General features: G+C 48.8%; 1 protein-coding gene across 11 annotated transcripts in view; it reads left to right on the forward strand.

Moving 5' to 3' along the window:
* PPP6R3 (protein phosphatase 6 regulatory subunit 3) overlaps positions 1–14,382 on the forward strand; it is a 102,208-nt gene that overhangs the window by 72,551 nt on the left and 15,275 nt on the right. For 8 of the 11 annotated variants that reach the window (XM_020967934.2, XM_020967933.2, XM_020967936.2 and 5 more), the window contains 7 exons: positions 51–203; positions 1,906–2,055; positions 2,942–3,006; positions 3,871–3,986; positions 5,475–5,560; positions 9,726–9,812; positions 13,197–13,294. In XM_020967934.2, coding sequence (XP_020823593.1) covers positions 51–203; positions 1,906–2,055; positions 2,942–3,006; positions 3,871–3,986; positions 5,475–5,560; positions 9,726–9,812; positions 13,197–13,294 — 755 coding nt within the window. The remainder of the gene's footprint in view (positions 1–50; positions 204–1,905; positions 2,056–2,941; positions 3,007–3,870; positions 3,987–5,474; positions 5,561–9,725; positions 9,813–13,196; positions 13,295–14,382) is intronic. The other 3 variants (XM_020967942.2, XM_078148282.1, XM_020967943.2) reach the window with 2 other exon arrangements.

Consider the following 14,382-nt stretch of genomic DNA (forward strand, 5'->3'; position numbering starts at 1 on the left):
TTATGGAAAGTGATGTATTAAGTTGAGACCAGTGGTGTTGTTCTCTCTAGAAAAGTGTCATGAAGACCACTTGGGGCATGTTGGATCCTCCCGTGGGGAACACTCGCCTAAATGTGATCCGGCTGATCTCGAGCCTCCTGCAGACCAACACAAACAGTGTCAACGGGGACCTCGTGGAACTCAACAGCATCGGTGTGATACTGGTAAGGGCTTCTCAGCTTCTCTTGCCATTGGCCCACTGACTTGGTGCCACTCTGCTTTCAGGCCCTCGGGAAGCGGGAGGCGCTTCCAAGGAATGCGTTCTGGAAGCTTTGTTCTGTACGGCTTTCTCCCCTTGTATCCTCAGTACACTCCCAGACAGTCTGTCCGTCAGTTTGTCTGTGTCCCCAGGGCCTGTCTAGTTCAGGATTGCTTAGTTTGCGTTCTGTCCAGAGCCTTTGCTGTGAGGCTGGGAGGGTGTGCCCTGAGCAGGGCCTCCCCCAGTACACCATGGGCATCATCTCTCACTTGCACTTCCTGGCCTCTGCTCTCTCCCTTGTCCATTCTGTCTTCCACACAGCCAAAGAATTATTTCTGAATCTCAGATCTGACCAGGCATGGAAAGCCCTCCACCTCCAACACTCAACAGTCTGGTCACAGGGGCCTTTTGGGTGTGTTACCCATAATTCTCCCATCACTGTGCCTTTGCACTGGCCGTTCCCCGCACCTGGGATGCATCCTTCATCTCTTGCTTTCCCTAATTTCCTTGAAAGTTTAGCCCCAGTGCTATCTCCAGCAATTAGACCATTCCTCCTTCCCTCCAGTGCCTCAGATACAGTTTGTGTGTACTTGTGTGAGTACATGTGTGCACTTGTGGGTATACATGTCAACTCCCGTCAATAGAATGTGAGTTCCTTGAGGGCAAGGGCTGCCTCCTCTTTACCTTCAGCTGGTTGGTTGATTGATTGATATTCTTAGGCCAGGGAAATTCATGTACGAATTGTCCATTATTTGTTTTCGTTACTTGACTCAAGAGCTTGAGAAAGGTCTTGGCTTCTTTCAGATGATCTAATGTCCATAGCAGTATAATGGAAAAGAGTTTGTATGACCTCATTTTAAGAAGTGTATTGGCGAAGATAAAATACTCCCCTAAGTCGGAGTGGGTCATAGATTCTGTCTTAATCATGAAAGGGTCAGAAGAGTGACTTTTCTCCATCTCTTCCCACTGGGGGGAGTCAGTAAGAACCATTCTTCCCTTTGTTCTCTGATTTGGTTTCTTCTCTCATTCTAATTAGTATTGTCTAGAAAGTGAACAGTAGCCCTAGCCCACAGAATTCTGGCTGCTCAGCACACAGAAGAAAAATACGGTTTTGCAGCATCATTAAATTCAGGCTGATGGCGGTCCTTTTGGTAGGATTGTTTTCAGTCCCTAATTGGAATGTCTGAATTTGACTGAGGCTTTCTTCTTTGGGTCAGAGCATGGCTCTCAGGCTGTCTGTGAGCAGACAAGGTGTTCCCCGTGTTCCTTTGTCACGTGCCTTTGGCTGAGGCTGCAAGATCTGCAGACCAGGCGCTCTGAGGAATGGTCCCACGCTCAGGAAGACTGGCCGCTGCAATGGCGCGGTGTGTGTTGTGTGCATGTGTGCCCGTGTGCCCCTCTCATTGAAAACCCTTCTGTCGGGAGCTTGTCATCGCCGGGTGCTTCGTGCTCTTCCTCTGAGGTTCTGTGACAATCGTCATCGGCCCATAGAGAGGACAGACCTTTTCTGCCATCCAGGCTGATTGTTCATCTGAGTGTGATTTATGCCGAGACCTTCCATTCTCACTTTGTAGACATACCATGGCTGCTGATTGAATTGTGTTTTAAGTTCATTATTTATATAGTGAACTAAGAGTTTTAAGATGAAGCTCTTTTTTTTTTTGCAGGATATGTTCTTCAAATATACATGGAATAACTTTTTACATACTCAAGTAGAAATCTGTATTGCCTTGATTCTTGCAAGTCCTTTTGAAAGCCCAGAAAACGGCACCGTTACTGATCAGGACTCCACTGGCGACAATCTTTTACTGAGACACGTAAGACTCCTCTCTTCCCATGTCCTTTTTGTGGGGACTTGATAAGGGAGCGGACATTGGGGAGCATTGTGGGCAGTTTCAGGGATTGGCATCTCCCTTTAGGCAGGCAGGCAGACTCCTTCACCTCCCTGAGCCTCCGCTAACACGTCTCTGTGGGGATGGCCTCTGAGAGCCTTTCCAGTGCTCTCTGTACAGTTCGGGGCCAAATTCCCACACAGAGTTTTTTTCCCCCCAGTCTGCCTCTCACCTGCATCAAGTTGGCTTCTCTCTAGTCCTCATTGGCCTCATTTCTTTCTTTCTTTCTTTTTTGCTTTTTGGTGAGGCAGTGGGGTTAAGTGACTTGCCCAGCGTCACACAGCTAGTGTTATGTGCCTGAGGCCGAATTTGAACCAGGTCCTCCTGAATCCAGGGCTGGTGCTCTCTCCACTGCGCCACCTCACTGCCTCTCATTGGCCTCGTTTCTGCCCTGAAAAAAAGCAAGAGTTGGGCTGTCCTTTCTGATTAATTGCCAGAGCCTGGTTCCCTAGGAGCAGCAGTGTTTTGGACGGTCCGTCTCCTTCTGGGCTTGATTTTCCTAGCTGATCTCAACCCCGAAGAAGCAAGTCTTTTTTTTCTCTTTGAACTTCCCGATCGGTTTGACTTGCTGAGATGAGAAGCCCCGTGTTTGACCATTTGTCTGTTGTGGTTGGGGGACGTTTTGCGATCGCGTGTAGTCATGTCAGTTTTGCTTTAAAGGGCATGTTCTCTCCTCTTCTTTGTTGGATGTGGAAATTGTATGTGGCGTTCTGGGACTACAGTGGCTTTGTTTGCGAGCAGTGCAGTGCTATGGGGAAGACATTTCAAGGTTAACTAGATTTTTTTTTCTTTCTTTAAAAAACAAAAACAGCTGTTTCTTAAGTGCCAGTTAGTGGAACGAATACTTGAAGCCTGGGAAATGAATGAGAAGAAACAGTGAGTAATCAAATTTTTCTCTCTTGGAAATATATTTGGATTTGTGAGTTGGATTAAGCAGTAGGTCCTAAGCTCCGGAAAGCTCTCAGTATCTGACACTGTGGGGCTGAAAGCTGTGGATGGCCCCTTCACACTTGTGTGTCTGAGTGCAAGGTAGTGAAGTGTGGAGGATAGGCAAAGATGGCCTCGGTCTCTGCCACCTAGGAGTATTGGGTAGGAGAGGGAGGGGGGACAGGCTCATCCTCTGCTTACATGTGGAAAGCCAGCTGGTCAGGTGGACCTGGATTCATGCAGGGTGACTTTGAGATGTGAAGCTGACCAGAAGTCAGGCGTGCCAGGACAGCGACTCTTCTGCCCCCCACAGTCCTTGGGGTCAGGGGGAAAGACAGATAGTGGGGACCTTCTGACCTGAATCCTCCCTCTTAGTTCCTTGATGCTTGAATTGACTTTAGTAGAAAACAAGAGCTTTGCTTACTGAGCCATGGAAAAATAATATGCAAACTCTTTGAGAGAACACTGAGTAGATAGAGGTGTGCTCTGAAGCTGCCTTTAGCTGACCTGGTGCCTGCCTGGAGTTTTTTCTCTGGTCTGGTTAAACTTCAGTCAGTAGCTTAACCCAAAGGAAAGTGTGTCACTGAGCATCAGATAAAGAGAATGGGTGATTGACTCAGACGGATGAAGGGGCCTCCTCTCACCTTGTCCCACAGCTTCCTGATCTTGTCAGCAATTTGGAGACAACACATTCTGGCCTACAGACCCATTTGCCAAGAGTGTTCCCTCCGAAGACTTTATCATTTATTAACTTAGACCTGTTTCCCCGCTTCATTTCAACAGACATGGGACTCATCATCCTCTTTCTTTTAGGGCTGAAGGAGGACGACGCCACGGTTACATGGGCCACTTAACGAGGATTGCGAACTGCATCGTACACAGCACAGACAAGGGGCCAAACAGTACGTTAGTGCAGCAGCTGATTAAAGGTGAGTCTAGACAGTGTCCAGTATTGCTCAGAACCGAGCTTGGACTGAGAAAGGCTTCTTAGAAGAGCAGATCTTTGTTGAGTTGATTTTACATTAATTCGATCCCAATTATGTGACAGTGAAAAGCTCTGTAGCGCTTTATTTCACAGTTGCCATTTTTATTTTAAAAAACACAGTTCCTGATTTTGGCTTCTTTGGTGAATATGTCCCCGGGAATCTGCTGGGGGATTTCCCCACAAGCAACGGCCATGTGACATGATCACTGGTGTGGTTCTGGGCAGGCGTTCTCAGCCCTTTCAGAGACCCAACAGTATCTTGAGAACTATTGTATTCGTCTCAAGGTCCTTTGTGGTCCCATGTCTGCATTATTCTGAGGTGGGCAGACTTTGGTCTGACCAGGCTTGCAAAGGGGTGTGTGAGCCACGTGGGCTGAAGAACTTTGTGTCAGCTCCAGGATCACTCCCATGTGAATGTCCAGGTTTCCCTCTGTCTCCCTGCCTGTTCCTAGCTAGCCTTGCGGCCTCTGTCCCTGTTAGTTAGCATTTAGGCCTCTGTCGAGGTCCTCTTGGTTGCTCTCTCCTACTATAAGTAGGGGTGACTTGCTTTGTGGCTTTGAGTCACCTCAGAAACCACCCTGACAGCCATGGCCAGGGCTGGGTTTGTTCCAGATGAGAAAGCAGTCTGTCTTGTGGAGAGGTCCGTGTTGTATCTGCCAAGCAGCTGGCCAACCTCTCATTGGCCTTTCTGAGTGTCTCTGTGGAAGGTCTACCAGGAAACCTGCTCCCGGCCTCTCTGCTGTGGGCCTCCAAGGGGAGAACTAGGAGCAGATTTCGTCCAGGGGCATGGGGATGGGGGTCATGGCAAATGAGATCTGGCCTTGATACCATTCAGGAGGCCTGCCCAGAGGTACGGTGGGCTTCCTTGCCATAGAGGTCTTTGAGTCAGAGACTGGCTGGAGTCGGGGAGGCTGAAGCTGCTCTCGGATTCAGGGAGTCCCCTCGGTTATGCTGTGCCTTTGGAGGGTGGGGAGGGGAAAGGGGCCCCTGCTGAGCACTTTGCCAATAGGACCACAGCCCTAGGAGGGAGGTGCTGGCAGTACACCCATTTTACAGATGAAATGGAGGCAGCAGAGGTTCGGTGAATTGCCCTGGGTCCCACAGTTGCTCTGTTGTCTGACACTAGATTTCAACTTGAGGCTTCCTGACTCGGGCCCTGTGCTCTGAGCGCCATGGCACTCCCAATGGCCTCATAACCATCAGACCACATTAGATTACTTGAATTCCTGTTGTAAGAACCTTGGTATCCTCAGTGTAGCAGGGAGAGCAGGGACAGGGGGCAGGAGCTCGGAGTGAGCACATGTCCTCCTCCCTCCAGCCTTGGGGTCCCCTGGAGATAGCCAAAGGCTCAGAGCCTCTGTGCGGGTGTGTGGGTGCGCGCGGGCAGTAGGGCTGCTTGGTGATGCAGCTTCTTTCCTCTCCCATTTCCTAGAGCTTCCGGACGATGTCAGAGAACGGTGGGAGACCTTCTGCACCAGCTCTTTAGGGGAGACGAACAAGCGGAACACCGTGGACCTGGTAGGTTGGATGAGGCGCGGGTGGCAGCCTCGTGAGGGCGCTGGGTGTTCACGCAGCGCCTATGGTGTGCTTTTACAAATATCATCTCACTTGATCCTCACAACAGCCCTACAAAACAGGTGCTAATCTCATCCCTGTTTTACAGTTGAGGAAACTGAGGCAAACGGTGGTGAAGTGACTTGCCCAGGGCCCCACACCTAGTCAGACTTGAACTTGAGTCTTTCTGATTCCGAGCCCCACGTTCTGTGGCACTGGTAGGGGCCTGGTGGTATGTTAACCAAAGATGAATTGGTTCAAAGGGGAAGGAAGACAGCACAAGCCCTTCTCTGTCTGAAGTAGCCATCCCTTTTTGCTTTTAAGACGCTCCCAGTCCTCTGGCTTCTCAGGGAGCAGTGTATCCGTTCTGTTCCTGCCCTCCGAGGTTTGTCAGCTGTGGGGCTCCTTATAACTTCAGGTTTCCCTGAGATGTCCTCCATGCTTTGTTCGGTTGCCACCATCTGCCTGGCCCCCAGCCAGAGCAGGACGTCTGGCTTTGACTCTGTTACCAGTGAGGGGAGGTAGGCCCTGCCTGGGCTTTCCAGAGCACTCTTTAAACTCAAGCTGCGACAGCCCAAAATTCCCTTGAGTTGTCTCCAGAATATGGCTTCCTCAGAGGAAGGATGGGTTGGGTGTGCCCCAATTTTAGGTTATTGAAATAATGAAACCACTTCTGTAAGCAACTCTGTTAGCTGTGGTTATAAAGGGTGCCTGATTTTTTTAAAATGGCATCATTTATGTTGGTCTTTAGAATGGACTTTATGCCATTTTTACCCATCATGAGATTCACTTTATGTGATTTTAATGAAAGTAGTTTTTCCTGAGACCACACGCCAGCTTACAGTGGGTAAAGCCAATTAGCCCAGTGCCCAGAGAAGGGGCACAATCCCTACTTGCCATCCTGAATTCAGTCAGCCATGACATGAAACCCAGACGAGAAGGTTCAGGCTCTCTTCTCTGTCTCTTCCTCCTCATCCGAGGTCTCCGCTGTTTCTGAACCTCCCCAATTCCAGGCACAGTGTGGAGCTTCCTGGGATGCAGGGGATCTCTGGGTGGGCCCTCTCTGAAGGCCGCCCCAGTGCTGGCTGTCTCGTGGCGGGTTAGAAGCAGGAGCTAGGACGTGAGTGGGTGGGTTGCACCCTGGTAGCCAGAGAGCCTGTCTGAAAGCAAACGTAGCAGCTCCTCTCCCCAGGAATTCCCGCAAGCGTTCTGTGTCGCGGCCAAGGACGCGAATCCTCCCCTCTGACAGTGACCCACATTTGTCATGGACACGGAGCCCCTTCCACATGCGCTGCTGGAGAAGGCAGGGAAGGCGGCCCTCGGGCAGCAGGGAAGACTCCTCTCCAGGGGACTCCAAGGCTTCAAAAAAGATTTGGGCCATGGCCCCCGGGCTGCAGAAAGTGGAGGTTCTGCGGGAGACGGAGTGAAAATCTCATATTCTTCCAGCAGAGGGGAGGGAATTTGTCAGAGGGAATTTTTCTTGGTTTTGTGTTCATCTCTGTATGTGATGTCTTCTTTTGCAACCCTGATTGACTATTGTTTCCAAAAGGGTTTTTCTTTACTACAAGGTAATCATATAGTGTAATTTTGTACGTACGATAACCAGTGAAGTTTCAGTCAATGGTCAGTGAGCCAGCTAACCTCCTCCCCCACAAGGGACGGACAGAAGGGTGCTTGCTCCTTCCCAGCTGGGAGGGACTCTCTATTGCCCAGTTGTACCCGAACTTCAGATCAGTCCACCTTCAGTGGTGCAACCAGCCTGACACATCCTGGGCACGTAGTAGGTGCTCAGTAAAGACTTGGTTGATTGAATGAAAGTAAGAGTTTAAATGAATGGAGCCTTCATCTACACATATCCCCAGCTGAAGCGGCAGAGCTCGGTCCACTTGTGGTCCGTGATCTCCTTGGTTCTGTAGCTGTCACCCCATGTCTGGGCTTCCCTTCCATCTTAAGGAGCCCTTGGTTCCCTACGTTAAAGAGTAGCTTGTGTTCCACCCAGTTCTCCATCCGAGTAGGATTGCTCTCCTGCCTTGTTTTGGGGTGGGGGAAGAGGCAGCGTCTCTTTCTTCCAGCATGTGTTTTGTGAGAATATAAATTAATTTTAACATTTGAAACATGAAGGATTTCAAATAAAACTTGAATTAATATACTTCATCAAGAAACATGCAAAAGCTATATAATACAGACTAAAGTCATTGAAGTTTAGATTTTCCACTTAAAATGATAATACTTTAGCTGTCCTGTAGAGTTTGACTGCTTTTAAATAAGTTACTGTAGAATCTCTTGGAGAAAATGAGTCTTGGAAGCACACCCAATGGCCCTGCTCTTAAAGCCCTTGCAGGCCTACCAGACCCTGGGACTGCCCCATGTGGGCAGAGAGCCCACGTCATGTTCCTCCAGTACCCCCTTTCCATTATAGTATCTGGCCACGCTCAGGCCCTGGTCGCTGTGTCCTTTATTGAGATGCTGGCATGGCTGGCCTTTCCACATTCGCTTGCATGGTGGGGCGCCCTTGTCATCGACTCTGGATGAAGCAAAGGGGATATTGGAAGGGGAGTCGTTTGGCCTGCTAATGTAGGCCTTGTAGTGACCAGGGTGTAAAAAGTGAAGACCCTCGAGGGGCCTGTTGATTTCGTTCTTGAGCCTGTGGCAGCTCTGGTTACAGGCTGCCCACAATGAGCCTTAGGCCCCAGCTATTCAGAGCCCCAGACTTGACTCAGATTTGAGGTTCGTGTGGATGACTTGCTTAGGATTTCCATTGAGTTAGTGACAGGTTTTTATTTGGAGAGTTAAGCTGAAGAGCAAATAAAAAGAGAGAGTTTTGGCTTCATTTGAGTGAGTGGTTCCTGGAGAGACAGAGACATGCCTTCCTTAACAAGGCGTTGGGAGGCTCTTCTTAGAGTGCGTTCAGGGGCTCGCACACAGGCCCAGCTCGTGCGCCACCTGTGCCCCAGCAGCAGCATCTGATGGTCCTGTCTGGGTGCCCCCCTCCTTGTTGGGCTCTACACAGCCCTAAGCATGGAAGGTAAATTTAAGGCACAGCCTCCCTCCCCAGTTTGGTAAGAAGGAAAAGTGAGCCTGCTGTCTTTCTGCATGTGGATTCTTTATGAGGTCAGGGTGAGTTTTTGTGGGTTTTTTTTTAAATCAGGCACGTAATATAGTGTAATTGTAGTGCATATTATTTAGTCAGCATTATGATGATTGATCACACTCTTGGCATCTGAGTGTTAGGCCCAAGGGATTTGGGCAGATAAACCTGTATCCTGCAGTGACCCAAGTGAGAAAGTTCAGTGTGCTGTGACAGCAGGGACGCTGTGAGAGAAATGAGATCTAGGCCCGTGGCAGACCAGACTAGCTCACTTCTCCCTCCAGCCATGCCCTATGGCACAGGTTAAGGAAGCAGCTTCCTGTGAGGCTGGTGGTGTATGCTGGCTGCAGAGGGCCTCTGACTTCAAAGCCCAGGGCTGTTCCTGGGCTGGGCTCCTTTGCACTCAGTCCTTAAGAGACCTTACTGAGCTTGCTGGGTTTGAGAGACGCATCAGGAGCTGTAATCATTTACATTCCAGGCCTCCAGTTGTTCCCTGTTAGTGGATTTTTAAATACGAGGGCAAAGTGCATACGTGGCTCAAGGCCTGTTGCCTTGTACAGCTATTTAACAGCATGCTCTAGACCTGAGCTGCCATGCCATTCCTCTGCCCTTCTCATGGCTCTGAGTCAGGCCTCCCTATCGGGGTGGTTGTGCATAAACTCAATCTGTGTGTGATCATTTTATTTTAACCATTGTAACGTGCTTCTCTGACAGATAACTTGAGTTAGATTGATTCTTTTTGTCCCTGTCTTCTTATTGGTGGTGGTGGTGACAAAGTGTAGAAGGAACCCAGGGTGGTCCAAGTGCAGGGCAGTGGAAGAAATCTGTATTGGCAGAATCTGAGAATTCCTGAGAATAATTGGGTTGACTGGGTGGTAAAGGGTTTTTTTTAATGTTGCTGCAACTGTCATCAGTCCCTAATTTGGTTTAACCTGTTTGTGCATTTTCTTGTATATATTTTAATAGAAAAACTAATGTGCCTGTTTCGTAATTAAAATTTCAATACTGGTATTAAATAGTTATGTCCATTTTTACACATAGGTTACAACCTGCCATATTCATTCATCCAGTGATGATGAAATTGACTTTAAAGAAACGGGTTTCTCGCAAGACTCTTCTTTACAGCAAGTGAGTTATGTGTATAGTTTTTGCTTTGGGATTTTTTGGATGGCAAGTCAGGTTAACTTTTTAAGAATTGTCTTCATAATATTATTAATTTGTTATGCTTAAATTTAAATGCAAATATTTCTATTTTATAATGCTCTTTCGTGTCAGTTTTTTAGGGGGACCCAGGGTCATATCTGAACGGAATGTGTTTGCTTTGATTGTATTTCCAGGGTACATTTTTAAAATATCAGCTCCAAATAATATTGATAGACAGTGCTAACAAATCATGGAACCCCAGATTAACTGAAGTCCTAATAATGCTTCTTAGAGTTATTTTGAATAATAAAGATAGCTGAGGCTTCCTGTAAAACAAATTTCAGGAAGAAATGTAATTGAAATTTTTCACCGTCTTACTTCAACTCAGTAGCTTAAGGAAACAGAGCAGTTTTGCCCCAGATCATAAAAATGAAGAAGGATTTCCCTCTGTAAAAAAGAACGTGCAGGTCAGGGGTGGTTTTGGGCCAGCCAGCCAGTGTCTTGGGAGGGAGTTGAACCCCTCAACAGTCTCCATTGATGCTGAAACTGTCCCCTTTGGAGCCAGTGCTGCCAAGTGTGGTCTGGGCCCTTCCCAGGATACAGGGCCCCAATAGCTCTGGAACCCCTGTGGGAACAAGGAAGCCATCCTCTGCCATCCCACTTGGGGTCAGGAGGGCTACTTTTCTTTCACATGTTTATACCTGAAAAAGGCATCGAGATCGAATTTATAGAACTCCCAATCCTATGCCTTCTTTACCCGAAGACCCCACATTGCTTCCTTTGTTAATATTGTGTTGGGTTTTACTTAGACTTTAAATCCATTATCTTAATTTTCCATCTGCCTCACTGGCTCCTGTGCCCAGCTTTTCCCAGAGACTATGTCAAGTTCAGTTCTTCTCTCCAGCAGGGCCCAACAGTGGGTGGCGTCCTGTTGTCCAGTTCCCAGGCTTTTGACTGAGTCCCCTTTCCATTTGTGGGCCTGGCCCTGGGGGCCAGGCAGCTCACTGCTCTGTGCATAAAGTCCTGGTTCCTCATGGGCTCTTGGAGCACTTTGCTTCTTAGTTTGGGGGTCTGTGACCCCTAGCACTGCCCAGCCCGACTTGGCAGGCCATCAGAGCTTGCCTCGTCCGGCAGGGCTGTGCAGGGCTGCGTGTGTGTCGCTGGTGGCTACTGATTGGTCACGCAGAGCACTTTCCATTCCTTCTACTCAAAAAGAATCATTTTAGCTACTCTGAGTTACAGAAACATGTTTTCATGTGTTTTGGACTTTGAATTTCACTCGCCAAACTCAGATTTTTTATCCTATCTTTGCCCATTTTTCTGTAGAATAGTTTGTACCAATATCTTAAGGCTTTTTCATGTTATTTTTGTCAATAAGCTCTTTACAAATAATAAATCGTTGAGAGCAGCACGTATTTTCCAGCCCTAGACTCTGCAGCCATGGGTCCTCCAAAGGTGCACAGAAGGATAAAAATACTGTCTCCTTCCTTTGGGTTGAAAAAGCCTTTTCCACACCCAGACAAAGTCCACAGACTTAGGATTCATGGATTTAAAAAACAAACTCGTTTTTGCTTATATAATTCTGTGAGGCAGCAAGTATTAAATTTGGTTTGTAGAAGGTCTCTATCTAAAAAGGGTAGTTTGTAATTTTTAATCACAGAACACATTTATCTGAAATAAAATTTTTTCCACATTATAGCCCCATTGTAAAAGGCTTTCAGCCAATCACCAGTAGCTGTTGACTGGTCTGCGAATGTTTTCATTCTTCTTAGGGATTATTAGCTTTAGTCACTGCCCTTGTCAGTCAGGAAAATAGAGGGACAGAGAGGCTTTCTGTGCCAGATCCCTTCAGGAACCAACTAGCCCTCCCAACCCCAGCATCCCCTGCCCTTTGTCCCTAAGATGTGCTGATCACGGATGGCATGCCTGTGTCAAAGGGTGCGGGAAATTAGACCACGCTGGAACTCCAAGGAGATGAGAGAAGGAGAAATAGGGCGTGGGTAGTTCAAGTGACAGACCTGGTGCCATCTTGAGAATTCCCCTAAAGAGGAATCTTGACACTACCTGTTATTTTGAACTGTCTGTGGCTCACTGTCTTTCTAGGAATGGGTAACCATGGAGCTAAGGATGTCCATCTGAATATTGTACATGAAAGCTTCTCTGTTAGCTCTGCTCACAGAAGTATCTCATGAGCGGCATGCTTTGCTGATCTAGTTTCAGCCATTCTCTTCAACAAAAAAATCTCATGGAAGAGATATACTGACAAATCCCTGTCTCCATATGTAGTCCTCAGTGCATTTACCGATCCAGCCCTCTCCCCCCTGCACAGAAGGGTGGGTGGGGGAGGGTGGACGGAGCCAGGGTGGAGGCCCCCCCAGGGGCTCCTTAGCTGGTTAGCATGCTGGTGACATCCCCACCATCTGAGGCACCTGAAGGACCCTCGTTGGGGGCTGGGTCCCCCATTGCCAAAGACACACTTGATCACCAAACCTCCATTAAGCACTTCCCAGAGTTCTCTTTTGTGCAGATGGGCGGTGCCTTGGCAGCAGTGGGAAAGCTTGCACTTGGCCTTTTTGGAGTCTCCCTGAGGGCCCTCTGAAACCCCCTCCTTAGCTCCGTTGTGTTCTTTGCTGTTCTTTCTTTCAGTGGAGGAGAACAAAGTCCCTCATCCCCTTAGTAGTGGAGAGAGAGAAGAATCTCCTCTCCCTTGTCACCTTCTTATCACTTTGTCGTCCTGAGGCGGTTTCAGTAGCTCTGCGAGCCTTGGCCTCTCACTCTTCACGTAACCTGGGCCCAGGAGGGTCTGAGGCTGCCTCAAAGCATTTGCACACCCATCCCGGGTTCGTGCATGGGCCTTGGCCAACCTCCAGGGGTGCTCGAGCGCTGCCCTATTTTATCCTCGAGTGCAGCTGGAGTGGGGACCGTGGGCCTCCCCTCCTGCTTGTGTGCTGTGTGCTTCCTAGAAGGGCAGACCTGGAAGGGTTGTCCCGTCTTCGTGTTCTATTGCTAGTTGTAGGGCTGGTGGGGGGTCTGGGGGAGGCTGCCCAGGTCTCAGAAGGGAGCCTGTCAGTGCAGTTGGAATCTCATGACTAGCCTGTTCTCATAGAAATAATGTGGGGAGTGTTCTTGGAAAGTGGGTCGGGCCTTCTCTCATTTGCGCATTGGTAGGACAGATTCCAAGCCTACCTTTTGCAGCTATGTCTGCAATAATTGTTTCTTTAAAATGAAGAACAGAAGCTTTCAGTAACTACAGACCCATTTCAACCCTGTGTTGAAGTTAGTAAATGTTTCTGGAGCACAAATGGGCAAATAGTGTTTAGATTATCTTTAGAATCATTATGTCACTGTCGTTGGTCCTGGGGTTGCCAGGCCTTTTCTGATTATCAGATGCAACAAATGACGTCCAATTTTATTGACCAGTTTGGCTTCAATGATGAGAAGTTTGCAGATCAAGATGACATTGGCAAGTGAGTATGCTCCCCCAGGTCCTTGTCTGTCTCGTGCCCTGCTGTTCCTGGGTTCCCATGGTGTTGGGCGGCTCGGGGCGTCGTCTTTGTGGGGAGCACCACGGGAGGCCATGCACTGAGAACAGGGTTCATACCGAGGGGTGCAAGATCTGGGTTCGAGTTTTGCCTTTGGCACTTGGGCAAGTCACCAGACCCTCTTGGTGTTCCAGGCAGCTCCATAAGACTTAGCTGCTGTGGGAGAGCACATTTCCTTCCCTGGAATTCTCTACACCAAGAATTCCCCAGGTGTGACCCAGAACAAAAGAGGGACTGGCTGCCCTCTCTGGGCCTTGCATGTGGACACCCTGTTGGGTCATTTCACCTGACCACTGGGGCTGTGCATGCATGGATTTAAAGACTGTAGGATAGGGGCAGAATGTTGGCTTTAAGGGCAGGAGACTTGGAATAGAATCCATTTTCTGATGCTAACTAGCAGAGTGACCCCTGGACAAGTCACTCCCCAACTCTCAGCCTCAGTTTCCTCCTCTATAAAATGAAAAGAAAGGGTCTCTGGTGTTACCTCCCAGGGTTGATGTAAGGATCAGATGAGATAATGTCTGTAAATCCTTTTGGAAACCTTCTGTGGTGTCTGTTCTTAGGTAGCAAATAGAATATCCACACCCGTAGTGTATGCACACTTCATAGTTCAAAGATCCGTAAGGTTGCTGTTGTATTCCTCCTCTCCTGATTGCAGCCCTTGCCCTTCAGGGGAGCTGGGGAGCCCTTCAGGATTCAGGCTGGTCTTTGACGGCCCACACAGAGTCCACAAACTGGCCTACACGCAAAGCCCTGCTGGTGTGGCAGAACCCGCTAGAGGATGTCTCCGTTTGCCTGGCCGTGAGAACCAGGGTCTCCTCCCTACCAGGAGGATGTAGGACAGAGGGGAAGTGCAACAGAAGAGGAAATGTCAGGCTGCGCGCACAGATTTAACTCCCAGAGTCAGTTATTCAGAGGGTTCGCCAGAAAAGGAAAACCAGGCACGTAGTCTCGTGCGGTTCTGACGGCATGAGGGCCCGTCATGTGAGGGGGCCCGTGCAGGGGGTGGCTCC

Source organism: Phascolarctos cinereus, unplaced genomic scaffold (genome assembly GCF_003287225.1).
Source record: "Phascolarctos cinereus isolate Bilbo 61053 unplaced genomic scaffold, phaCin_HiC Scaffold_9;HRSCAF=440, whole genome shotgun sequence".
Lineage (NCBI taxonomy): Eukaryota > Metazoa > Chordata > Mammalia > Diprotodontia > Phascolarctidae > Phascolarctos > Phascolarctos cinereus.